The sequence below is a fragment of the Mycotypha africana genome (assembly GCF_025528875.1).
Source record: "Mycotypha africana strain NRRL 2978 chromosome Unknown BDF20scaffold_4, whole genome shotgun sequence".
In the NCBI taxonomy this organism is placed as follows: Eukaryota; Fungi; Mucoromycota; class Mucoromycetes; order Mucorales; family Mycotyphaceae; genus Mycotypha; species Mycotypha africana.
This window is the reverse complement of record NW_026515728.1, coordinates 786,357-810,675: the sequence shown is the minus strand read 5'-3', so window position 1 is coordinate 810,675 and position 24,319 is coordinate 786,357. Positions and strand designations below refer to the sequence as shown.

The 24,319-nt window shown below is 38.3% G+C and overlaps 10 protein-coding genes across 10 annotated transcripts; 5 read left to right on the top strand and 5 right to left on the bottom strand.

Moving 5' to 3' along the window:
- Positions 1–3: 3 nt before the first annotated feature.
- On the bottom strand, positions 4–3,843 carry BDF20DRAFT_863836 (ubiquitin-activating emzyme E1). Its single transcript, XM_053080701.1, has 9 exons — positions 3,727–3,843; positions 3,561–3,646; positions 3,396–3,478; positions 3,074–3,315; positions 2,917–3,007; positions 2,619–2,849; positions 1,898–2,551; positions 1,722–1,824; positions 4–1,650 (listed from the first exon to the last, which is right to left on the bottom strand). The coding sequence occupies exons 1-9, from the start codon at positions 3,789–3,791 to the stop codon at positions 170–172; spliced, it is 3,036 nt and encodes a 1,011-aa protein (XP_052937126.1). The 5' UTR covers positions 3,792–3,843; the 3' UTR covers positions 4–169.
- Positions 3,844–3,908: 65 nt separating this feature from the next.
- Positions 3,909–5,067, bottom strand: BDF20DRAFT_863832 (peptidyl-prolyl cis-trans isomerase B1). The gene is made up of 4 exons (XM_053080700.1): positions 4,870–5,067; positions 4,498–4,766; positions 4,244–4,401; positions 3,909–4,156 (listed from the first exon to the last, which is right to left on the bottom strand). Exons 1-4 carry the CDS (start codon positions 4,970–4,972, stop codon positions 4,072–4,074), a joined length of 615 nt encoding a protein of 204 aa, XP_052937125.1. The 5' UTR covers positions 4,973–5,067; the 3' UTR covers positions 3,909–4,071.
- Positions 5,068–7,979: 2,912 nt separating this feature from the next.
- BDF20DRAFT_818652 (kinase-like domain-containing protein) lies at positions 7,980–9,102 on the bottom strand (the record flags this gene model as incomplete). Its single annotated transcript, XM_053077393.1, has 3 exons — positions 7,980–8,213; positions 8,284–8,825; positions 8,910–9,102. The coding sequence occupies 3 exons, from the start codon at positions 9,100–9,102 to the stop codon at positions 7,980–7,982; spliced, it is 969 nt and encodes a 322-aa protein (XP_052937124.1).
- A 504-nt stretch (positions 9,103–9,606) lies between these two features.
- Positions 9,607–10,584, top strand: BDF20DRAFT_912123 (serine/threonine-protein kinase pef1; the record flags this gene model as incomplete). Its single annotated transcript, XM_053083916.1, has 1 exon — positions 9,607–10,584. One exon carries the CDS (start codon positions 9,607–9,609, stop codon positions 10,582–10,584), a length of 978 nt encoding a protein of 325 aa, XP_052937123.1.
- A 785-nt stretch (positions 10,585–11,369) lies between these two features.
- On the top strand, positions 11,370–12,338 carry BDF20DRAFT_817304 (serine/threonine-protein kinase pef1; the record flags this gene model as incomplete). The annotated part of the gene is made up of 2 exons (XM_053077240.1): positions 11,370–11,682; positions 11,728–12,338. 2 exons carry the CDS (start codon positions 11,370–11,372, stop codon positions 12,336–12,338), a joined length of 924 nt encoding a protein of 307 aa, XP_052937122.1.
- Positions 12,339–12,952: 614 nt separating this feature from the next.
- BDF20DRAFT_435208 (uncharacterized protein) lies at positions 12,953–14,286 on the bottom strand. The gene is made up of 2 exons (XM_053075447.1): positions 13,586–14,286; positions 12,953–13,514 (listed from the first exon to the last, which is right to left on the bottom strand). Exons 1-2 carry the CDS (start codon positions 13,924–13,926, stop codon positions 13,106–13,108), a joined length of 750 nt encoding a protein of 249 aa, XP_052937121.1. The 5' UTR covers positions 13,927–14,286; the 3' UTR covers positions 12,953–13,105.
- A 733-nt stretch (positions 14,287–15,019) lies between these two features.
- BDF20DRAFT_435391 (inositol-tetrakisphosphate 1-kinase) lies at positions 15,020–16,682 on the top strand. The gene is made up of 7 exons (XM_053075448.1): positions 15,020–15,130; positions 15,218–15,367; positions 15,448–15,568; positions 15,631–15,716; positions 15,796–16,200; positions 16,289–16,370; positions 16,445–16,682. The coding sequence occupies exons 2-7, from the start codon at positions 15,299–15,301 to the stop codon at positions 16,513–16,515; spliced, it is 834 nt and encodes a 277-aa protein (XP_052937120.1). The 5' UTR covers positions 15,020–15,130; positions 15,218–15,298; the 3' UTR covers positions 16,516–16,682.
- Positions 16,683–16,768: 86 nt separating this feature from the next.
- On the bottom strand, positions 16,769–18,051 carry BDF20DRAFT_863810 (40S ribosomal protein S4-A). The gene is made up of 3 exons (XM_053080699.1): positions 18,029–18,051; positions 17,819–17,888; positions 16,769–17,564 (listed from the first exon to the last, which is right to left on the bottom strand). Exons 1-3 carry the CDS (start codon positions 18,029–18,031, stop codon positions 16,849–16,851), a joined length of 789 nt encoding a protein of 262 aa, XP_052937119.1. The 5' UTR covers positions 18,032–18,051; the 3' UTR covers positions 16,769–16,848.
- Positions 18,052–18,533: 482 nt separating this feature from the next.
- On the top strand, positions 18,534–20,704 carry BDF20DRAFT_863806 (uncharacterized protein). The gene is made up of 2 exons (XM_053080698.1): positions 18,534–20,347; positions 20,460–20,704. The coding sequence occupies exons 1-2, from the start codon at positions 18,997–18,999 to the stop codon at positions 20,630–20,632; spliced, it is 1,524 nt and encodes a 507-aa protein (XP_052937118.1). The 5' UTR covers positions 18,534–18,996; the 3' UTR covers positions 20,633–20,704.
- An 873-nt stretch (positions 20,705–21,577) lies between these two features.
- BDF20DRAFT_863804 (uncharacterized protein) lies at positions 21,578–23,496 on the top strand. Its single transcript, XM_053080697.1, has 2 exons — positions 21,578–21,855; positions 21,933–23,496. The coding sequence occupies exons 1-2, from the start codon at positions 21,666–21,668 to the stop codon at positions 23,327–23,329; spliced, it is 1,587 nt and encodes a 528-aa protein (XP_052937117.1). The 5' UTR covers positions 21,578–21,665; the 3' UTR covers positions 23,330–23,496.
- The last annotated feature ends 823 nt before the right edge of the window (positions 23,497–24,319 follow it).

Below are 24,319 nucleotides of genomic sequence, written 5' to 3'. Positions count from 1 at the left end.
AAAAGGCGTTTGCAAAAAATGATTTTCTCGTTTATTTAGACGGGTCGTGAAATGGGGAGAAGTATACACTTGAGCAATGAAAAATATGGAATAAGTAAAAAATAATGATGTGTACTTCAAAATATCTAAAATATAGTAAGAGGAAACCTTTTTCTTAGATCTCCTTCATTTACTCTCTGATTTTTACTCTGACATAAGGTACATCGACGTCTTCATCATTTTCATCGTTTACACAAACTTCGAAAATAAGAGATTTGACGTGAGGTGGAATAGGCTTTTTAGAAACGCTTTCGACGACTTGAGAAAGCTTCATGTTCAATCTTTCAGCTGCCTTTTTCTTATTCATAAAGAATGAGTAGAGCATAGAGACTCCGGATGAGACCATGGTAACCTCCAATTTATGCTCATTTTGGAAATAGTCGATAAATTCTTGTAAAGTAATATCACCTTCAATATCAAAACGATCCCATAAACTGAATTTGACACCGTTATATTCTAGTGTGGGCATAGCAATGGGTTCAGAGAAACCAAAGAAGGGCAAAGCCAAATTGACGAAGCCGTTCTTGTATTGCTCAATATCATTTTTGCCATCAATAATCTTGTACAACTCAAGACAGACTAAACCAGTAACCATGGCCGTAGTTGTAGCAATAGCAGGGATAATTTTACCAGCGATAAACTTGGTTTTGTAACGATCAACAGGTGTAATACCGTAGTTCATGGCACGTAAATTGGAAGCAGCGGTGATAAAATCGATGTGGTGGTTAGAGTCATCATCTTTTTCAAATTCTGCAGGGCGCATACGGAAGTTGCCAAAGGAAGAGGGAGACGGCAATTTGGCAATGGTTTCATCTAAACTGTCAACGTTGTTATCATTCTCGACTGTTTCATTTTCTTGAACTTGAATCTTAACACCTTCCTTAGGCTTGAAATCAGGAACTACGACATTTTCGAGCTCTTTACGGAAGTATGATTCATCCATATTTTCTTCAATGCCATAGTTAAAAGCATGCAAATTGGCAGCATCCATGACAAAATCAAGATGAGCACGGTTATTAACATCAAATGTAAGTGGTGTAGGAACACGCTTGGGGCCAGACCAGAACAACTGACCGGTAGATGTGACAGCATCAGGAGGGAAATTGAATAAAAGTTGACGAATGTTGTTGCTGAACATTTCTTCAAACTTCAAACGAGCCCAAGCAATACAGTCAGCGAAAGAAGAGGGTCTTCCTGCTGTCAAGCAGTCGAGAACACCTTCAATGGTTTCCTTGCTTGTGCCGCCTTGTTTGAGAGTAGCTTCAACGAAGTTGGGTTGTGTCAAGTACAAATTAGCATTATCAGCAGGTTGCTTAAATACACCTTCGAACAAATCACGGGCCCATTGTATGGTATGTTCGATAGCATTGGGGAAGTTCTTCAATGTACAGATAGGAATAGACTTCTCAGGAGGATCTTGAGAAGAGGAGTAGGATTCGGTTAAGAAGGGAATGATAACTTGTGTATTACCCTTTGTTCCTAGAGTACCGGACTCCAAAAGAGGTTTGCGGTAATAAACACATCTTCTATCCATATATTTACGAGCTTCTACATTATCAAGTGCATTAGTAACACCGTCCAATGCCTCGAAGAAGTCATCATCATAAATATCTATGTATAAATTCAATGTTATGTTAGGATATCTGAGAAGGCAGCCAACTTTATTTGATCGATCAACTTACTCTCAGTCTCAGGGCCGACACGCTCTTGGTGGATAGTGATTTTTCCAGATAAGTCAGGATTCATTTTAGTGACAGCGGCAGAGGCACACTCTGATTTCAGTTTCTGGAAGTTGAAATTCATGCATTAATAATTGCACATCATTTTCACAAAGAAAGCTTGAGTAAAATAAACCTACCCCGACATCAGAAGCTCTGAACAAGAATTGCCTGTTAAGGTTGCTCTTTTCGATAGTATCCATATCTGTGATGGTGATATGACCTTTAGGGCCAGTACCCAAACCCATCATTGACCAATTCTTGAGCATTTCACAGCCAATAGCACCTGCTCCGACAAGGAACTCTTTAGTACCAGCGATCTTTTCTTGGAATTCTTTACCAAAGACAGCAATTTGGCCATCATAACGAGAGCCAATGGGGGTACAAAGTTCCTCGCTTAACTTGACGCTGGTAGGGAGAGCTTCAAGAGCATCAAAGTACATATATTGATAAATGGGGTTGAACTTGCCACTGACAGCCTTTAGGACTTCTTGAGCAGCTAAACCGCCAAAAACGGCGACCATGGGTGATAACTCACCAGCCGATTGGTAAGCGAGCTCTTTGATTAGCTTTTCGTCTAAATCAGGCTTTTCTTCTACAGTAGAAAGAAGTTCTTTGGTTCTTTCATAAACTGTAGTGGCATCTTCTTCATTTCTAGGCTTAGGATAACGACCATTCTTTTCGACAAACTCTGCTAAAGCTTGGAAGGCAAGATGTAATTGTAAGGGACGATCGAACTTTGCAAAATCAGAAACCAAACATTCTGGTTTGGGTAATGACTCTTTGAGTGATTTCTATTTTGTAGATACAGTAGGTTTAGAAAGCGAGATGGCTGCTGTCTTATAATTTTGCTTCACTTACAAAATCAACATATTTGGGCACTTTGACTTGATAGAAAAGACCGCCATTAGTGTAGTCACCAAATTTGGTTGTATCTCCAATGCTAAAGCTGTAAGGGCCGAGTACTTTGACTTTAACAGGTGCTATATCATTCAACTCATCCATGCCCTGGACTTCCTTGAAAGTAACATAGTCACCGTCTTCCAAACCATGTCTAACCTCATCCAAACAAGTAACGATACCTTCCTCTTCCTATTTAAATTCCATGAAATTAAAAACATGGATACATAAATCGGGATGCTTTGATCACAATTATTACCTTTGAAATGCTTGCGATCATGCCCTGCAAAGGTTCCTCGCCGTTGGTATCAATAATTTCGAAATTTTTACCAAAATCGTTGAAGATACGACTATCCAATCGTAAAATTATCAATTATCTGAATCGTACTCACAGAAAACCCTTTCGACTGCCTTACCCAAAAAGACCGCGAACTTCGGTGGTAATGAAGTGAATATTGTTGGCGTGACAAATTTCAGAAATCTCAAGTTGTTTTGAATAGGCTAAATCAGTAATGACAACCACTTTATATTTTTTCAAAACTTCTTCTGATAAATCGCCTTCCAAAAGGTGAACGGGTACATATTGATTCAATTCAGCAAGTTTAGGTTGGCTGACTTTAGCACGAGGTTGACCAATATCTTGTTCTGTCAAATAGAACTATATCACACATGAAATTGACAGGATCAACAAATAATCTGTTGAGGTTAAGTTCTTTGTTTCAGTATTAAAGTATATACCTGAGCAGATAGGTCAGAACCTTTGACAGGTGTGGGGTCATAAAGAGTGACACTCTTGACACCAGCCAAAACGACATTCTTGGCTAAAAAGTGCAAGATTAAAATGATCGCAAGTCAGACATAGTCCTATCTACTAATTGCAGTTTGAAAAACAAAAATAGTTACCAATTTCAACACCGAGACCGTTGAGACCGATGACCAAAACATGGGCTACGCTCATCTTCTTCATGGCTTCATGACCCAACACATAACTAGCCATTCATTTGAGGCATTCACGCGTTTGTTAGTTCACAGTTGTAGATTCCTTGTTATTCGTTGTTTGGAGGCTTACAGTTGACGAGAATACAATCCTTCATCAATGGTCTGTTCGTTATTATCAATTTGCATACTTGACATTCTGTTAAAGCACAATAGAAGGAAAAGGAAAAAGGATGATTGAAATAAAAACAAGAATTTGAGGCAATTTCTTTATTTTTCGAACGAGTCGCTTATAAATCGCCGTTCCATTGCGTAGTCCCAAATTTATGTACTTTCCTTCTTTGTACAAAATTTTCACAGCAAACTTTTACGTCATTTCCAAAAAACTGAAGAGAGAGGATAGTAGGCTGATATGGGCAATTACTTTTATTGATTAGCACTTGAGAATATAAAAATCAATTCATTAAAGTATTTAAATCTATAATTCAGCATGTTCGATAGCTTCAACAGGTAAGGCACCAGAATCAGCTATGACAATATCAACCTTGGGCTTATCTCTCCAGCTATAACAAAGAAAATTATACGCAAAATCAAACTATTAGCGAACCACATCATCTTCAACGCTTAAGAATGAAAAAATGTAAACTTACCCCTTTTCACAGTTTTCGATCTTTGACACAACATCCATACCTTCAATTACTTTACCGAAAACAACGTGCTTACCGTCTAACCAAGAAGTCTTGACAGTGGTGATGAAGAATTGAGAACCATTTGTATCGGGACCAGCATTAGCCATAGACAGAACACCCTAATTTAGCAATGGAAGGAGAATCTTATATTAGCACGTCCTCTATATCTCGCTTGATCTTTGCTACCTTTATATCTCAGATAATGAAATACTTACAGCGCCAGTATGTCTCAATTTGAAGTTTTCATCAGCAAATTTAGCACCCCAAATCGATTTACCACCAGTACCATCACCGTTGGTGAAATCACCACCTTGAATCATAAAATCCTTAATGACGCGGTGGAACTTAGAGCCTTTATAACCAAAACCCTTTTCACCAGTAGCTAAAGTCTTGAAGTTTTCAACAGTCTTGGGAACAGTTTTGCCATAAAGACCAACGACAATACGTCCAAGTTTCTCGTCACCTTGTTGAACATCAAAGTAGACTGCAATAGACATAGAGGAACAAACGCAGAGAGGAAGATAATTTTTGTTAGTTATCCCACCTCCCAACTCAATCTACTATAAGGAAATTTCTCGTTCCTGTACCTTTGTCAGTAATAAGAGGACCCTTAGTGGCGGCAACAAAGTTGAGAGTGGTTAGCGCCAGGAGTACTGTGATAATAAGTGTAGAAATGCTGAAACGAGCCATCCTTGGTCTTCCCTTTTTGCTAAGAATTCAGCTAGAAAATAAAAAAAAAAAAGAAAAGAAATGCTTACTGCTGCAATTTGGCTTTTATTTAACGGATGACAAAAAAAAAAGTTTATCTTCCTAAGAATGGGTTTTTTTGCTGAAATTAAATTGAGAATTTATTTACATCTCATTAGAAGATCGAAAATCTAATCTACTGCTTGGGACAGTTATGCACGCAGTAGTATCTGAAAGAGCCATTGGGAAGAGCGGATACTTATTCAGCCTGCAGAGTATACAGCTTATTTGCCTTATAAGTCACCTAAGTGTTTCATCAAACGCATTGTAACTGTCTGTCTCGAGCTCCTTACTAAATCCAGGCTGTAAGAGAGAAAAAAGGGAATTTTGACGTTTGGAAGAGGTATCAATCTAATGAAAATACGCCAATTGTTGAATATATGATGTTTATTATGGGCTAGTGATTATAGTTTTCTGCTTAGTATAAAAGACAGAAATGATGCTGAATAAGTTAGGTAAGAGCAAAGGCGATTGACTATATACAAATGTACTATGAGTTTGTTGCGTATGTCGGTTATGATTGAATAGGATAATTATGAAGTAGACTCGAAGGAGCATACGCCTAATATTACGTTTCATAACCAATAACCAATCAGCTTACAGGAAATATGATGCACATTGGTATTGAGGCTTACCTTTTTCTCCTGTTGACTATGCAAGAGAGATAATGTTTTGTAAGCTTGCTCCACAGATTCTTTCAGACTTTGATCGAAATCACTTTTTGGTCTATTCAACCGTGCACGTGCAGCGATTATTTTTTCTGTACTGCAAATATATATCTCTTCTTTCTCAATTTGTTCGATAATAGAAGGCTCAGTGATATTATCATTCAGTTTGCTGATAGCATAATGATGAAAGTCATGTCAATTATACAACTTTCTTGGAAGGTATACATAGGAGGCTTCCTCTAAATTTGAACGTACCTTTGTCGAGCTAATTTTAAATCATTGGAAGCTGTGTCCTTGTTCAATGAAATTCCTTGCGGAGATTTGGATTGAGCTTCAGAATGGCCAGTCATTATGTTTGACGTGTCAGTTGATCCGGTCGTTGTCACAATTGGAGAAGGTAGAGGTTTTTTGCTTCGTTTGGTAAACATTGTTGACTCTTTTGTACTGCCACACTTCATCTCTGCTGTTCGACTTGCAACAGAATGTTCTTGGCTGCTGCCACTGTTTCTTTCAGAGAGCGTACTGTGGGTTTCTGATTTATGAATTTGCTTTTGCAAGTAGATTATTTCACGCTGAAGACGTAAGACTTGTTGTCTCGCTAGAGCAAAATTACTTTCAGAGATTTCTAGTGCTTCGTTCACTCTTCTCAAAGCATCTTTGTCACGCTTCCACATAACAGTTAGTATGGATTTATCATTTTGAGACGCGCTCGCGTCACTTAATTGTTTTGTTGTAGATTCTTCAGTTGTCGGAGCAGTCGTTGTCCTATCTCGTTCAAAATGGGCGCTCTGGTTTGAAGATTGCTTTCTATAGAATTCGAGTTCTTTTCTCAGTCTTTCATAATCCATTTGAGTTTCTTTTAACTTTGCTCTGTGGTCATCGCGCTGCTCCTGTAGCTCTTGATTATAATGCTCTTTGAGCTTTTCAACTTGTTCCTTTTGTTCCTCTAATTCATTTTGGAGAACCTCATTCGTTTGTCGTAGTTGTTCAAATGCCAATTCTTTATCTTTTGCTTTTCCATCATTCAAAGCCCTTGTTTGATATCTGTTGTGCTCAAGTTGATCGATGTAATTTTGGTATTCTTCAATCTGTTGCTCATAAAATGTACACTTATCATTATTAGCTTGAAGCTCCTTTTCGAGAGTTGACAATTTTCCAATTTGTTGTTCTATGACAGATTGTAGTTCGGTGTATTTGATTCTTTCATTTCCATCATCTTTCAATTGTTCGTTTTCCTTCTGCAATGCGTTTAAAGTGGCACGCAGGTCTATGCGTTCCTTTTCAAGCCTTTCAATCTGTTGTTCGTGTAATTTATTGCTCTTTTGTAAATCAGTATGCGACAATTCTAACTCTTTCAGTTGGGTCTGTAAAATTTGCATACGACCGACAGATGTCGGCGACTGATCCTTCTTGTCGGAAAGCACCGATAACTTTTCCTGCAATTCTGTGATGGTTGTCATAGACTCGAGAGCTGTTTCTTGTTCCCTTCTTAATGTATTCTGAATTTCTTCTTCTTTCTTTTGCAATTCCAATGATAAAGTTTCTACGTTCAACTGCAGTTCTTGGTTTTGTTTTAATAGAGTGGCTTCTATCTCCTCAAATGCTGTTGTTATTCGAGCTATTTCTTCGGAATGTTCGCTATTGAGTCGTTTGATTTCTGCCTCATGTAATTGATTCAATTTGTTCTTTTCATCTTCCCATTTGTTAGGATCAAAGCCGCTCAATCTTTGTCTATATTGAGCAATGAATTCTTGATTACTCCCAGATTTGACTGGCTTTTCAAAGAAGGATTTTTGAATATTCTGGCTACTACATGAAAATGTATAGCCAATAAACGCATACTCTCTGCTAAGAATATCGTCTATTTCGTCGGTGTGTTGTGCCTCCTCTTCAATTTCTTCGCTTTTAGTGTCAATTGTATCGTCTCCACTATCATTACTAACAGAGAAATACTGTATGTCATCTGATGCGCTGATGGAAGGGACGAAAGGCGGTGCTGCTTCTGTCCGTATCGTATTCCAATTGATGTCTTTGAAAAAGGGATGGGATTTAATTTCTTCTGACCCATTACAGCCTAATCTTTTGGCTTTATCTTTTTCTAATAACCTTAAGGGGATACTATCAGAGAATGGATGCAGCAAGAACAACCATAACACTGTTAGTAACTCACCTTGATAGTAAATCTTTGGCTTCAGCAGATAGATTTATGTTCGACTTGAACTGAACGGATATCTAATAGTATTACACGACGTACTTAGTTCATCAATTTTTTCGACTCTTTATCAGCAAGTTATACTCAGTAAAAGTTCTACCTTTGGATTAACAAGGTCCATTTGTATTTTGACATCGCTCCCTTTAAATGGACGTTCTCCCAGTAGCATTTCATACAAAACAACACCCATAGACCACCAGTCTACTTCGGGACCATAAGCAGGTCCTATTGAAGCATTCAATCCTTCAGAATCACACATTTCTGGCGAGACGTACGGCATCGTTCCTACCATCAACAAGTAATCCTGATGGCATCAGTTGCTCGTTAGTTTTAAGCAACTTTATGACAGATCTAATCAAACTTGATATTGTTACCCTTGTGTCCGAAAAGATACATGAACCAAGGTCGCCTAGTTTGATGTGACCTTTACTATCGATCAAAATATTTCCAGGTTTTATGTCGCGATGCATGTAGCCCAACTGATGTACCTGATCAATGGCCAAAATAAGTTCTGCGCAGTAGAATTTGGCTTCTGCTTCCGTGAATGGTTGATAAGATCTTCGTTCCATAAGTCCTTGAAGGTCTCCCCCTGGTGCATATTCCATGACGAGATATAGGTTCTTTTCATCTTGGAAAGCAGCATACAAGTGAGGTAACCATGCTTCATTATTTTTATCGTCATTGTTCGATGCCAAAACCAACCTTTCTTCTAAGGGCGATGATCGATCCAATTGTTTTCGTAGCTTTGATTTGCTAGATGTTTTCATTGCATAAATGTTATCATTGTCTTTGTCATGTTTACTTCTAACAAGCGTGACCTTTCCAAAAGCACCTTTGGCAAATATGTCTTTGTGTATTACTTCAAAGTCCTTTAAGGACAGTTTTGATTTGTTAAGATCATGATATACAGGTTTATCTTTGTAAAAATATAATCACAAAAAAGAAGATATTAGTCAACTGCCTTTGAACAAAACAAAAAAGTGTATAATCAAAGCTGTACATAGTTGAATGAACTTATTAAGAGCTTCAGCATTTAAATCGTCATCGTCGTTCTGCCGCTTCATTGCATTACGGTAAACTAACATTAATGCATCTGATAATGCATCCTTATTTGTTAATTGTTTGAACAATCGCTGCTCTTTGGCAATACGGGCTGAAAGATTATTTATTGGGCTGCTATGTTTGTTCGTCATGATTAGAACTTGATTTTTGGAAGTAACAGATTTGTGCAAAAAATAAACGAATGAAGGACGCTTATCAGAATTGAATTGAGAAAGACCGAAAAAAAAAAAAAAAAAAAAAAAAAAAATTAAGCTTGACAATAATCATGATGAATATATACAATTTACGTGAATCAAAGCAAAACATATATGATTCAAAGTGGTAAACATTCGTCTTCATTAGGCAAGTAAGACAAAAATAACAAAATGAAAAAGCGTCTGCATGAACCAAGGCTCACTCATTTAGGAAAGCCCGACGCTTGGTTACTTTTTTTGCCCCTTAATTTCAGCGCATCACATATTGTTATCGTTGCGAAAGCTCAAGCATCCCAAGTGTACGTCGTTTCCAATAAGTTACATAACCATTTCTCTCGATTTAGCCCCTGTAATTCTTTGCTTTACTTTTCTTTCTCTTCTACATTTTTTCCATCTGAAGTTTCTACAGAAACAACCACTATTTACATTTCCGCCATAAAGATGTCGAATAGTAACAATGCTATAAATACTTTGCCACCAGACCAACGATATAACCGAATGGAAAAACTGGGTGAGGGAACATATGCAACAGTTTTTAAGGGCAAAAACAACATGACAGGCGAAATTGTGGCCCTGAAAGAAATCCACCTCGATCCAGAGGAAGGTGCACCTTCTACGGCGATTCGAGAAATATCATTGATGAAAGAACTCAAGCACCCCAATATAGTTCATCTACAAGACATCATTCACACCGATAGTCGGCTTGTTTTAGTGTTTGAATTTATGGATCAAGATCTTAAAAAATACATTGATGCTCGGGTTCGTAATCCTTCTACGAATAATAACAGTACGAGTAGCAATGGGGCGAACTCAACTAGTGGCAGTATACTCAACCCTAATACCATCAAATCATTTATGTATCAACTTTTGAAAGGTATTGCTTATTGCCATGAGAACCGCGTCTTACACCGCGACCTCAAACCGCAAAATCTTTTGATCAACAAATATCACCAACTGAAGATAGGCGACTTTGGCTTGGCCCGTGCGTTTGGCATTCCCGTCAACACGTTCTCCAATGAAGTCGTTACTTTGTGGTATCGTGCACCGGACGTTCTTCTAGGATCCCGCACTTATTCAACATCCATTGATATTTGGTCAGCGGGCTGTATTATGGCAGAATTGTATACTGGAAAACCACTTTTCCCCGGTACCACGAATGACGATCAGCTGCAGAAGATATTCCGATTATTAGGAACACCGACGGAGCAAACGTGGCCAAACATAGCGCAACTACCAGAGTATAAACCACCACAAGTCGTGTATCCTGCTCAGCATATGTCACAGATTCTTCCTGCTGTCGACCCAAATGGTATTAATTTATTGAGCAGGATGCTGCAATATCAGCCACAGATGAGGATTACAGCGAAGGATGCCTTGGACCATGCTTATTTTGATGAAGTACGGTATTTGTTTGCTTAGCTGTCACGGCAGGATAACAGTGAATCGTTGTGAGTCTGCTACAATACAGACAGTTGAGATTTGATTGAATAAAAAGAAGCTAAATAACCGAATGATGAATGGTGGTGAATCAGAGGCAGTGTATCCAGAAAGGAACCCAATTGAATAATAAGTAATGTTTGCTAAATATTGACATTGAATCTCTGACTATACTGACTTAATTGAAGCATAGCGGTAAAGATACCTCGCTGGCCTTTATAAGGAAGTGAGGTAGTTGAGGGGAAAAAAATGGTATTCCGAAGAGAGATCGCGCTTTTGTAAGGGGATGATATTACAACATTTATCAAATGCTGCACGTCATAACAACGCTCGCCAAAAATGCGATTTCAGAAAATCCAACTTGAGTAATAACATCTCAATGTTGGGAGAACGTTAGCCAGTTTAACACTTGGCAAAGTCTTGTCAAATGGCAAATTCAAACATCGTTAAAGCCTGGTGACCTCAGTTTCATCTAGCAAACCCCCCCAACCCTTCTTTTAAAAGAAGGAGAAAGCCATTATATCATAAACTATTCATCACTCACATAGATATCCTTTGAAAGAATAATTTTTAGTATAATCTTGCATCCATGTATTCGTACATAGTTTTAAATCAGGATGTATTTGCAAATAGAAGACGCCATTTGCTTGCTATTCTTAGAAAACAAATTATTTTTATTGCTGGCATTGAATCTTTAATAATAACTACTATGAAAGGGAAGAAGCTTAGCAACTTTTTCTTTCTTTGTTTAAACAACTCAAAACTCAATGGCTATCAACACCAACAATTTTCCTCCTGATCAGCGATACTCTCGTCTTGAAAAGCTTGGCGAAGGCACTTACGCCACTGTTTACAAAGGCAAAAGCAAACTTACAGGAGAAATCGTAGCCCTCAAAGAAATTCAACTGGATCCAGAGGAAGGTGCTCCTTCTACCGCCATTCGAGAAATTTCACTAATGAAAGAACTCAAACATCCCAATATTATGCGACTTTTGGATGTTGTTCACACAGAAAATAAGTTGATGCTCGTTTTTGAGTATATGGACCAAGATTTAAAACGCTATATGGATTCAGCAGCGCGTTCGAATAATAATGCGGCCTTAGTAGGAGGCAACAGTAATACAGGTACAGGTGGGTCAGCACTTGATGCCACTACCATCAAATCGTTCATGTACCAACTTTTGCGAGGCATTGCCTATTGCCATGAGAATCGAGTCCTTCACCGCGATTTAAAGCCTCAAAACTTACTCATCAACAAACATCGACAGCTGAAATTGGGCGATTTTGGTTTAGCACGTGCTTTCGGCATTCCCGTCAATACGTTCTCCAACGAAGTGGTAACACTATGGTACAGAGCACCTGACGTTTTGCTGGGATCTCGTATGTATTCAACTTCCATTGATATTTGGTCAGCAGGATGTATTATGGCAGAAATGTATACGGGAAGACCGCTCTTTCCCGGCACTACGAATGAGGACCAATTGCAAAAGATTTTCCGCCTGTTAGGTACACCAACTGAGCAAACGTGGCCAAATATAACCCAGTTACCAGAATATAAACCCCCTCAAGTTGTCTATCCGCCGCAGCATATATCACAAGTGTTGCCGAACATTGAACCGAGTGGTCTAGACTTACTAAATCGAATGCTGCAATATCAACCTCAACTTAGAATCAATGCAAAAGATGCTTTAAACCATACTTATTTTAATGATATCAGATACTTGTTTACAGATTAAAAAAAGGCTTGCAACAAAAATTTTTTATTACAAATTTTTGATGGGATAAGCAAAAGCAAAATAACAAAGCAATACAAATTGAAATAAATGTATATTATTAAGACCTTTGTGTAAATAGTAAAAAGTGAGCAGAGACTGTATTCGAATGATGAATGAGCGAAAAAAAGAAGAAATGAAACATAATGCATAAATAATTGATGAAATACGAAATCCGGCCAAGATACATAAGCTTTGAAAGCGTACAACTATCGAACAGAATTAACACAAGAAGCTACCATAATCTACTGCTGGCGACGTGGACGCAGTCGAAGCTGAAGATGTGGTTGTACGAATGTTATTGTTCACTGCTTGTTGGCCATCCCAATCAAATAGATCATCCAGCAATTGAAAATCTTGCTTGACCATTGTGTTTGGCGAATACACAGTTTCTTCATCTTCAGATGAAAATGAAGGAGAGAGCATTGGTGACGGTAATTTGCTGGCGTTAATGAAAGGTGCTGTTAATAAAACTAAATCCTCTGGTTTCTCGGTGACAGTCGTTGTTCGCTGCAGATCACTACAATTTTGATTAACAACCTCCGCTGCAGGGAAAAAGAAGAGATTAACATAAACAAAATAGAAAACTAAACTTGGTAAGACAATAGGAAAGATGATTCAACAGATGGAATATCCATTGAGTGGTTTGGGTATGTGGATTGGGTAATTGTTGTAAGAGTGAGTAGACTTTTGGGCAATCTTTTTCATATAGCTATCTGTTGGCATCTGAATCATCTTCTTGTCGAGACAACAAGTAAAAGGTTCCTACAGTTTGATAATCCTTCCTTCTTCGCGATCCGTGCTGAATCGCAAAAGTCGTTGAACAAAATTGGACTGATCGCATTGAATTTACTGTTGTGAGCATTCAGAGAAGTAGTAGTAGTAGTAGTAGTAGTAGTAGTATCATTCATAGCAGGTTGTTGTTGCTGTAGCTGTTGAACTGCTTGTATATTGGTTAATTGTCGAGCAAATGTATCCAACTGTGATTGCAATAATGCATTTTGTTCTTCGAGCATTCTCAAACGTTTGTTCATTACATCATTTTCATGAAGAAGTCTTTGGTTATTGCTTTCTAACTCTGCAATGTATCGTCGTTTTTTATCACGCGATTCTTGAGCTGCTGCACGATTACGCAAAATTCTATAAAAAAAGAATTTTACATGTTAGCTCCTGGTTGAGCGTAAATCTGTAAGACTAATAAGTAGAGTTACCTTTCTTTTGTCTTTTGATCTTTGTCATCCAATGTTACCCTGGACTTTTTCAATGTGACAACAGAATTAGTAGTATCCTTCTTCATACGAGTAGATTGACAAGGAGAAATGCTACGTTTTCTAGACATATTTGTTGCATTAGGCGAACATATAGAGCTTGCCATGGTAGTAGCCTCTACAGTAGTGACAGTCGATACACTTGAACTTGTCATCAAAGGATCAACTGAAAAGCTGACTGGCAAAGACAGTAACTGAGTAAGTGGATCACTAACGTTCTCAATGTTACTGCCGGAACTGTTGTTGGTGTTGCTGGAACTACTATGACACTCGGTGTTGATCATTGTGAAAAAAAAAAATACCCAAACCACTCAATGGATAATGATAGAAAAAGGTTAAAGTCGACTAAAGAAAAGAAAAAAACAAAAAAAAGCTGCGCAAGATAAGTAAATTCTCAGTTTATACGGTAGAGACTTAAACAGAGTAAGCCAATCAAAATTGAACACTTGTTCGGATATTCAACCGACACCTCATTCGTTTCTGTAACCAGCTTTTGCAAAAAAATACAACCGGCAAATATTGACTCACAGTTTGCACAATTTGTCTAATAAAGTCAATTCTTGGCTTTGCGTCCGTTAGTGTGTGATGCTTTATTTTCGGGTCGGTAAAACAACCTTCCTCTTTGTCTTTATGTGATGAAACTAAAATATGGGTACCACCTTGGCTACCGTTGAAGTACAAATATGACTAGACTATTGGCATTGGATCAGTCCCAGGACCATACACCAACGGAAATAGTGTTGAAAGAGTGTGTAGATTAAGCTAACTGAAATTCTTGTTGGTAGAAGCGCTTCTTTAGCCCTGTATAGGGACATCTTCTCCTTGCTGTTTGCCAAGGAATTCTGGAGAGTAATTAACCTTGATTTATATCGGCATCTTTACCCATGGCAATATACACTGTTGCTGTAGCCGTTTGTGTCTATTGCAAAGTTACAGTATGCTTAACTGTCCTTCTTTTAATCAGTCAAGATGCGAAACGAAATAAGCAGCAAGTGATGTAAATAGATGACATTATTTATGATAGTTCATTCAAAGGAGATATTCATTAAGAATCAAGTAGCTGGTTTACTCACGAAAATTTGGCAGTGTAGATTGATGGCTTCAAACCCCCACCTAGGTCTAAAAGAGGTTTCCAACACATGGGGCCAGATGCTTGGAAGAAAAATAGCTTTGTTCTATTTTTGATCTAAGCGGCCCTTTCGTCGGATTTTAATCCAGACAGTGTCTGATTGTGTAACAATTATCTCTGTTTCATGTGCCAGTAAGAAAAAGTGTACATTGAAAAGGGCAGTAGCGTGAACCCAGCTATGGTATTTTCTTGTTCTTTTTCTTTTCCCACTTTGTGCTATATTTCTGTATTATATCCAATCACTTGTACATAAAACATATAAATAGTTCGATGAGCATTGACATCAAGACAGTCGGGTTGATCTTTACACGGAAGAAAATCAAGCGTTCTGGCTTCATTGGTCTTGAAGATTATGCAATGTAGTGTAGTATACGTTTATTTTGCTCATAGCTATCCTTCCTGTTCTTAAGATAACAATTTATTTTTTTATTTTTTTTGCTAGGAAGCGAAACATTCGAATAATACACATAGATCTGTCAAAGCCCATAGAAGATCAAGTGGAAAAGCTAGACCTCATTGTCCATAAGATGACAGATCTCGTTGCTAAAATAGAGCGCGGTGACATTGAAGCGCGAAATTTGTATCAACGTTTCATTGTAAGTTATCTGTTTACCACAAAATAACCACAACGTTTTTCGTTCCACTTGCAATAGATTGACAAATTTAAAATTAACAGACATACACCAAAGAGCATCCCGACGTGATCATCATTGATACTTGGACGAATATCGAAAAGGTATTGGATAGAATGCACTTATACCAACATACTGAAATGTGCTCGAAACAAAAAAACACAGGTACGAACAGATACAGTTTATGAAGTTTAGCTTAAACTTGGTATTCATGAATATTATAATAGACGGAACACCGTTATTCTATGTTCCGAAAAGCATCACCTTAGACTCTATTGACGACTGGCGGGACAATATGGATATCAAATTTCCAGTAAGTTTGAGACAATAATCAGCAAAGGTTTGATGTCCTTCAATTAAGTGCTATTTCCGGGCTCTATTGTAAACTTTAGATCATATGCAAACGACGGGCAGCATGCTCCTCAACGGAAGCTCATCAAATGACACTGGTACCATCTCCCCAACAGATGTTAAATATAAAGGATTGGTTCAAATCAGAGTCTGTCATATTACAAGAATTCGTACAGCATGATGGGATTATTGTTAAAGTTTACGTTGCTCAAGGACAAATCACAGCTTCTACGCGGCCTTCCTTCAAAAATTTAGATCATACGGCAGATGTGGTTCATTTCGATAGTCAAACATTACCAAAAAGTTTCGAAACAGACATAGAATTGTCAGATGAGTTAGATAAAGTATTCGTCAGAGAAGATCCTGGAGCGATACACGACCATAAAAAAGCAGTTCTGGACAATCATAGATTGCAAAGAATAGCCGACAGCCTACATCAGCAATTGGTAATTTTATCCTGAAAAGGACGATTTTGACTGACTTCCTGAATTAACCTTATTATTTGTTGATCTGTCTGTTGACTCCAAAATTCAGGGGCTTACCTTCTTCGGATTTGATGTGTTACTACAAACAAAAACAAATGCTTATTTTGTCGTTGATGTGAATTACTTCCCAAGTAAGTGGTTATAAAAGAATGACAAACACAAAGTAGAATTGATTATGTAAGTAGCTTCCTTTTGGCATACCTAGGCTTCAAGGACGTCGATAATTTCCATTCTATGTTTGTAGACATTTTAGAAGAAAGGCTGGGTAAAGTGTGATCAATGATCTTGGGATCACAATTTTGAACTATGAGTTCAATTTATATTCCTGATAGCAATGTCAGTTGACAATACTCCTTCTTACTCCTTTTTGAACGCTTTCAAAAATACTTCGCTAATATCGCTATCGAAAAGCACCTTTTTTGTAAAAGTTTCTCTATTGTCACTATCACCCCCCCCTAACTCCTCCTGCCGTTTCAGAGCTATCCATCCCAATCTTTCTATACTCCATAACTGCGGAAGCAATAATGTATTTTTACGAATCACAGAATAATAATAATTTTATTCCAAAAAATCTCTTTCAAAGTTATTTAAACCGAGCTAAGAAATAATTTAGTTGCTGGCAGCAGCGGCTCTACGACGATCACGTTCTTCAGTGATGGAGAGCTTGACACCCTTACCCTTGGGAAGAGAGATCATAGGCTTGTTACCTTGACCAATGACGAAAACGTTGGAAATACGGGTAGCGAAGACACGATCCAAAGCATCCTTGATGTGGACAATTTCGAAACCACCAATGTGACGTTCACGGTGAACAATTTGACCAACACGACCAATGTTACGACCACCGGTGATCATAACAACATTACCAACTTCGAACTTGACGAATTCTTCGATCTTGTTGTTTTCCAAGTTGAAACGGACGGTATCGTTAACCTTGATCAAAGGATCGGGGTAACGCATGGTGCGGCCATCGTGGGTGGTGATGTAAGGAACACCCTTGGAACCAACAAGGACCTTCTTAACCTTGCAGAGCTTATACTTGGCTTCTTCGTCGGTGATACGGTGGACGGCGAAACGACCCTTGACATCGTAGACGAGACGGAAGTTTTCACCAGTCTTTTCGATGGTGATAACATCCATGAAACCAGCGGGGAAGGTGGAGTCGGTACGGACCTTACCGTCAACCTTGACCAAACGTTGCATGAGAATGGCTTGGGTTTCACGGCCATTGAGAGCGTACTTCAAACGGTTACGGATGAAGACGATCAAGGGGAGACACTCACGTTGCTTGTGGGGACCGGCGCTGGGCTTAGGGGCATAAGAACCTATTGATCGTAAAGTAAATAGCAGATGAGCACTCAACCATCTATTGATAAATCACAACATTCACAACATTTCTACTATGAAACTCATGCAGAAAGAAGTACGATCTTTCAGACATCATTTGCTTTATAAGTGATGCAGCCGATCTGGACAAATTCATTTCCACAGAATTGATTTAGATCCACTATACTGCATCACATCCAAGTGCCGAGAATCAACGTAGTAGAAATATATATATACTGTGTTCTTAACATACCCAAAAGCTTGTCAAGCATCCAATGCTTGGGAGCTGCCAAACGCTTCATATGTTTCTTAGGACCACGACCCTACATTGTGCAATTCAACAAATACTGTTTAGCAAAGTGATTTTTCTCATCTTTATACATCCATCCATTCTCGGTTCACAAAATGTCTGAATGATTGTTGAATGATGGATGTATATTCTTAAGTGTATAGTACTGCATACCATTGTGAGATATTTATCAAGGGATTAAAAAAGGAAGATTCAAATGGTCGTATGAAGCCTAAGTGCTTTTGATACAGCCCAGCATGGCTCCTCTCCGAGCCATTGAATGACCGCCGATAGGTTTAATTTTGAAGCGTGCATTCGTCCGTTTTGTGGCTTAGCTCTATTGATCCACGTATGTCTACTATTATGTGATTACTCTTCCGCAACCTATGATGGGCGTAATGGAAAAGACTTTGTATACATTGTTAGACTCTAAACTATCAATACAGATTATGCCAGCTGACTGCACGCAAATAAAACTAAAGCTTTTAGCAACAGCGTCTGAGGATACAAAGTATGTCATTCACTACACAAGTGACACAATGCTCTCTGTTGCAGGAGCAATATGCATTGTGAACAGTATATTCCATATATACTTTAATCCAATGTATATTGCTATATCTTTTTGAAAGGGCCTCATCATCCAAAGTGTACGACGATATGTATGGTAACGAAACATTTTGCCCAACATATTTTTAAGGTCAGTTTAATTCATGCTCATTTTTTTCACTTTTATCTCCACACGAAAGAAAATAATGAAATATCGTCGCATTCTTAGTGATGGGAAGACTACAAGACAATCAATACACACCTTTACAGCATAGAAAAAGGAAGACCACTGCCAGAAAAACCCAGGATGACTTGAGAAATAAGTTGAAAGAAGACGAAGCAAAATTACAGGTTAGCAACCCGTATAATAAATGCGCACTACTGGACTTCCTATTAGAAAAACTATAGAGCAGCTTAATTTTTGCCTTCCAACTGTTTGCTGTTGCTAGGCAACCTTTTGCCCACCTCTTGACCAAACACTTATCCATGCTATTTGGAACGATTCGCAAAATTATGATGCCGCATTCAAGTTATTATCGGCCTTAGCCAAAGAGGTCGATCAGACTTTGGAAGAACAAGACGAAACGTTGCGATCTATGCAAAATTTGCAGCTTGATGAACCGGCAAAAACAACTGCAATTGCGGTCACCTCAGCAGCTAAAGACACCACGACTATCAATACGTCAGATACCTCAGCCTCTCTTTTGACTTCAGAAATAGAGGATGAAAATGTTCAATTTCTCCTCACCTGTTTCCCTACTATACCAGCTCATGAACTTGTGGAAGCACTTGAATCACAAGATAATGACGTAGAGAAAGCAACAGATCTTCTCCTAAATAGAGAGTATGTTCAGAGTGGAGACTATGCACCAGAGAATGCAAAAACAGGAAATTTGAGGAGCGAAGTTCTTCCAGAGCAAAACAGGAGGAAGAAGAATAGCAACAAAAATAAGAACAGCACAAATACCGTTTGGTCTTCCGGTCAACTTCCTACCATCGCCAGTTCGCAAGGGAATGCTTCAAATCCCGGTGCAGTTGCTCAAAATATGAGGAGCATCATGGCTAAACAGCAAGCAGAAGAAGAAGCAGAATATTATCAACATGAATTAGCTACTGTACCCTTTAATTTTTGGCACCAGTATGACCCACTCATTAAGAAACTTCAGTCCTATTTTCCTACAGTTCCCTACTCTACAATTTTGCACTGTACTCAGCATTGTCGTGGCAACATGATTGCTTCAGTCAAGTTACTAATGGAAAAGCATCCAGAATCTCATCCAGAGCATGAATTGACCTGGCCAGTCCTAAAACAATGTATTCAAGTGAAGAAAGACTTGGGGTTAATTATGGAAGATCGTTCATCGGAAGAAGTTGCTAACGTTGCGCTTGGAGTTGTTCTACAGCATAAAGATGATAAGAAACCCAAGACGATTGAACAACTTGTTCAAATTGGCATTGAGCACTTCCTTTCATTTGATGTGAGTCAAATAGAATTGGAGGCGCGTCTCAAAAAAATTGCACGAGAAAACGAATTAATTCACGCTAAGGCAAAGAAACGCGACATACCCGTCATACCTGATTATTTATTGATCCACAATCAAGACTCTTACATTGAAGATGATCCCGAGGATTGCAGAGATATTGCAATGCAACTGATTTTAGAGAGAAATGAATTGTTTAAGAAGGCAGCAGCAGCCTACAGAGCAGCAAAGAATAAAGGACCAGGAGAGGGAGGTATTGCATTTTATTACTCAGATACGGCGAGACAATTGGATGCACAGGCGAAAGATTGGAATATGAGAGCAGCAAGAGCTACAGTCAGGAGACACCGAGTAAAAGAAATGGACGACCATCTGTTGGATTTGCATGGATTGACAGTAGCTGAAGCACAAGTCTTAACAAGAGAGGGGCTGAATCAATGGTATTCAAGAAGTCAAATGCAAGCCGGTAAGTTGAATATACTCAAAGTGAATTTTTGCAAATATGCTAATGATAAGTGCTCTAAAATTCACGTGCTTTATAATTCGATAATTATTAAATCAACATGCTGCTGTTACAGCTCGCAAACAATTCAGACCTCTAAAGATCATTACAGGAGCTGGGAAGCACTCACAATATGGTGAGGCGAAGTTGCTACCATCGGTTTTGAAGATTCTCAAGAAGGAAGGCTGGCGGTACGAAATGCCACATCCTGGTTGTATATATGTTAAAGGTGTTATAAACCGAGAATAAAGAGGGGTATTTTTCCTTATTTGGAGAAACAAAAGTAGTCCTTCAAATAGATTGTATCCGAATAGAAATGTGATAATATGTTAAGTTGTTACGTGTGTTCTGAGCACCTGCTTTATATTTGTTGACTCGCCGAGATTTCGTCAAGGGTTTATTGACTATAAACAATAGTTTGCTGTAAACATGCAAAGGGATATTAAGCATATTGTTTTGGTTACAATTAGCATTAATGAGTTCTCAACTAACCTTGACACAATAAATTGTGGTAAAGTATTGCATTTAGTTTCCCATTCGTATAAACGTTTTCTCTGTTGTAGTTGAAGACAAGCACTACATCAACGTGCAGTCAATTTTATATATTTTCGTCCATAGAGTGATTAGTATGAGCTTAACTGCTATTGGGTTATTGTAGCCAATTTCTGCGTCAAGTTTCTGCAACCATAACATAATTGTATAAAGCGTTGGAGTCTTCCTTATTAGAAAATGCAGTCTATGGTTGACCATTTAAGTTGTTTTGGTAACGTATACCTACTGGCTTTTTTCGCTCTAAGCTATATCCTGTTATAATCTTGCGTCAACTCTTACTCAATGGATATGAAGTATTAAGTTTTTCTTATCAGATGCTCCTTTATATCATACGTTTCACTCTTTTTTTCTCTTCGTTTTCCAGTCTCAATTAATAGGTTTTAGTTTGTTGAGGGACGAAACTCCTGTTTACAAAATGGTTTACGTGTATCACTGTAGTAATTTTTTTGGCATGTGGAAATGATTTTCAATTATTACAAAGCCGTGACTGAAACAGATATGTTTTATCAAAGACTTTTTGGTATAGCTTTGTCAGAATGATTCAATCAGCATATGAGAGAACATTATTATTCTTTGTATGCTTACAATAGGAACGAAAGGTTAATGGTCTACGCGATGTCACGTCTCTCGTATCATTGTCTTCTTCTTTGTGAGACGGACTCAGCGATATGGACCGATTTATTGGCGGGCTCTCATTATTGGGGTCTGGAAGTTTTTACTTGTTACATTAATGGTCGGTCACTTGATTGGCCACTTTTTCCTTCCCCTTTATCATGATATTGGTTTCGGTAAATTTGGTGTGATTGTGGAAATCCCACCCCCTTATTGTCTTCTCTTTCAATTGATACATGTCTACACGATGATCTCATTACTCTTGACTAAAAACTGCCATTATGCTATTCTTGTTGCTATTGAAGAAGGTGATTTCAGTCAGAAATATTCCTGGACACGCTGGAGTTACAGAGAAACTAAATAGATACTTTTTTTATCTCTAAAGGGGATCAGTTTGGACAACAGGACGACAAAGAAATCTACGTTAAAGCGAAACTCGACTTCCCTTATTCCGACGATATCATTCCCATTAATAGTACTCTTTGCACACCTTTTACGCCTCTGTCTACAGCAAATCCTCAGTTCAAATCGACTCTTGTTTACTACATTTCTAATCAATATCTAAAAAGATTACGCAAGAAACAATCATTAGTAACTTTGGAAGTATTTCGCTTATCAATGGACAGCACTGAAGAACTATTGGGTGTCATAGAATTGAAAGTAACAGAAGCGAAGGAAGTTATTATGAAAAAGGGAGAACGTCGTATGGCTCAAATTGAGCGGTTTGTAGGTGATAAAGGTGAATGGCGGTCGTTCGGAAACAAGACAAAGTCAAAAGCACGATTGAAATGTGGACTATTCTTGGTAGAAATGCCCCATAGTTCAGCAATGGCAGCAGTAGCGGCTTCGTCAGCAGAAGAATTATCTCAGCAACAAGTGCTTGATGTGAATAGATCAGTTTCATCGCTATCATCTGTGCAGCGGGCAGTTGAGGCAACAAATATCCGGCCCCGTACCAGTAGCGGCGCTTGGTCACCAACGTCATCTCTGCATTATTATCAACCTCAGCAGTATAGATCCACGGAAAGTAGGGCTGGTAGCGAGCTTGGTTTTGAATTAAGATCACAATTAAGCGACACCCTGAGAGCTTCTGACGACAGCTCAACAAATAGTAGTGTAAGAGATTTAATAAGCCCTGCAACATCCAATCAACACAATGTGAGATTAAATGAAGACGAGGAAGAGGATGAAGATTATGATAAGATTGCAGACATTGAGGGTATCAGTACTTTGAATGAGGACGTTGGAACAACAATAGGTGGCAACAAGTATTTGGCATTGGGAACAGGAGAGGATCAATTCATTTTACAGCTGCATATTGTGAGTGCTACTCACATTGCCAATATTGTCGATAAATTTGTTCCAAGCTTAGATATGATTGAAAAAGCTTACTTTTCTTTTACTTTTGGTGATGATTATTATAAATGCCTTGTCGATTACTCTCCAGAAAATACTAACAACCACAGAAGTGACACGTGGGTGGCGTTGGATAACATGACCTGTGTTTTCCTTCAAGGTGAAATTGATGAAGTCCAAGATTGGTTGTCCGAGTCACCTTTGAAACTGCAGCTTGTAGTAAAATTAATCAATCAGGATGAAGAAGTCAATGTTGCCTTTGCCGAGCTGTATTTGGAAGATGTGGGCTTCGAGATGATACGGAAAACCGGTATTTTATATGACAAAGAAGGAAACTGGTATCCGAATGATAAAATGGAATTTGCCAAGTTGGAACTGGAATTTGGTTTAACAGAAGGTTGGGACGATAACATGAGCCCAATATAATCCAAACACACGCTGCACACCTTTATGTAGCGCGTTCAAATGCATATTTCAAAATACTGTATATTTTTAGTTTTGTATGTATTTTCAGAACTTTAAATCAATGCATATTCCACTTACTTAGTATACCTATTATTTATTTTACATAATAAAGAGTTCTTTCATGTTGCATTACTTTTTTTTTCGAAAATATTCTCAAGCGTTTGCATATCTATAAGGAAATATGTTTATGTGGGCACAGGCTTTTCTTCCACTGAATTCAGCTGACAGCCAGCTATTAACAAACGTCGCTTTCCATTACAGACTTCAAGGCATAATATTGCAGCATGAAGCACTGTGCACTCTGATGTGAAACATCCTGTTAACATCTAGTTGATATTCAGATCTTTCAGGCTACAAAAGCTTGTACGTCGACAAATTGACAGTTTCATCGGACGTCTTAACAAGTTGAAAAACAAAAGGGATAGCCGGAACACGTAATCTTATCTTTTCTTTGTATCCCTAATATAAGAGCAGGAACATTTTCAATCGCACATTATCGACAAATCGTTAGGCCTTACTAATAGTTAATTTAGACACAAAGAGCATACTTTGTCGCTGCTGCGCCGCTTTCGTTTATCTTTTTTCAGGTTTTGAAGTAGACTACGAGATGGCCTCCTGAATCTGTGAATGACACATGTAATATTACTGAGCAGGAGTATATTCAATTTGCTCTTCAGCTTGAGATTAAGTCACCTAGTAGTATCGTCCAACACTTAAATATCTCATTAGTGAGGAAATATATACTAAGAGACTTGCTTAAGCCTGCATATTCTATCAATGAGCTATTCCATAGAATGCATCCTTCTCAATACTGCCAAACCTTAATATACAAGGTTATGTCTCAAAAGCACAACATCAATGTAATTTCCAAATGCCATTACAAGGCAAAAACAACTCAACCACCTTTGTTTGGCAGTCTATAGTTCTGGTATTCAGGGTAATGAAGTGAAG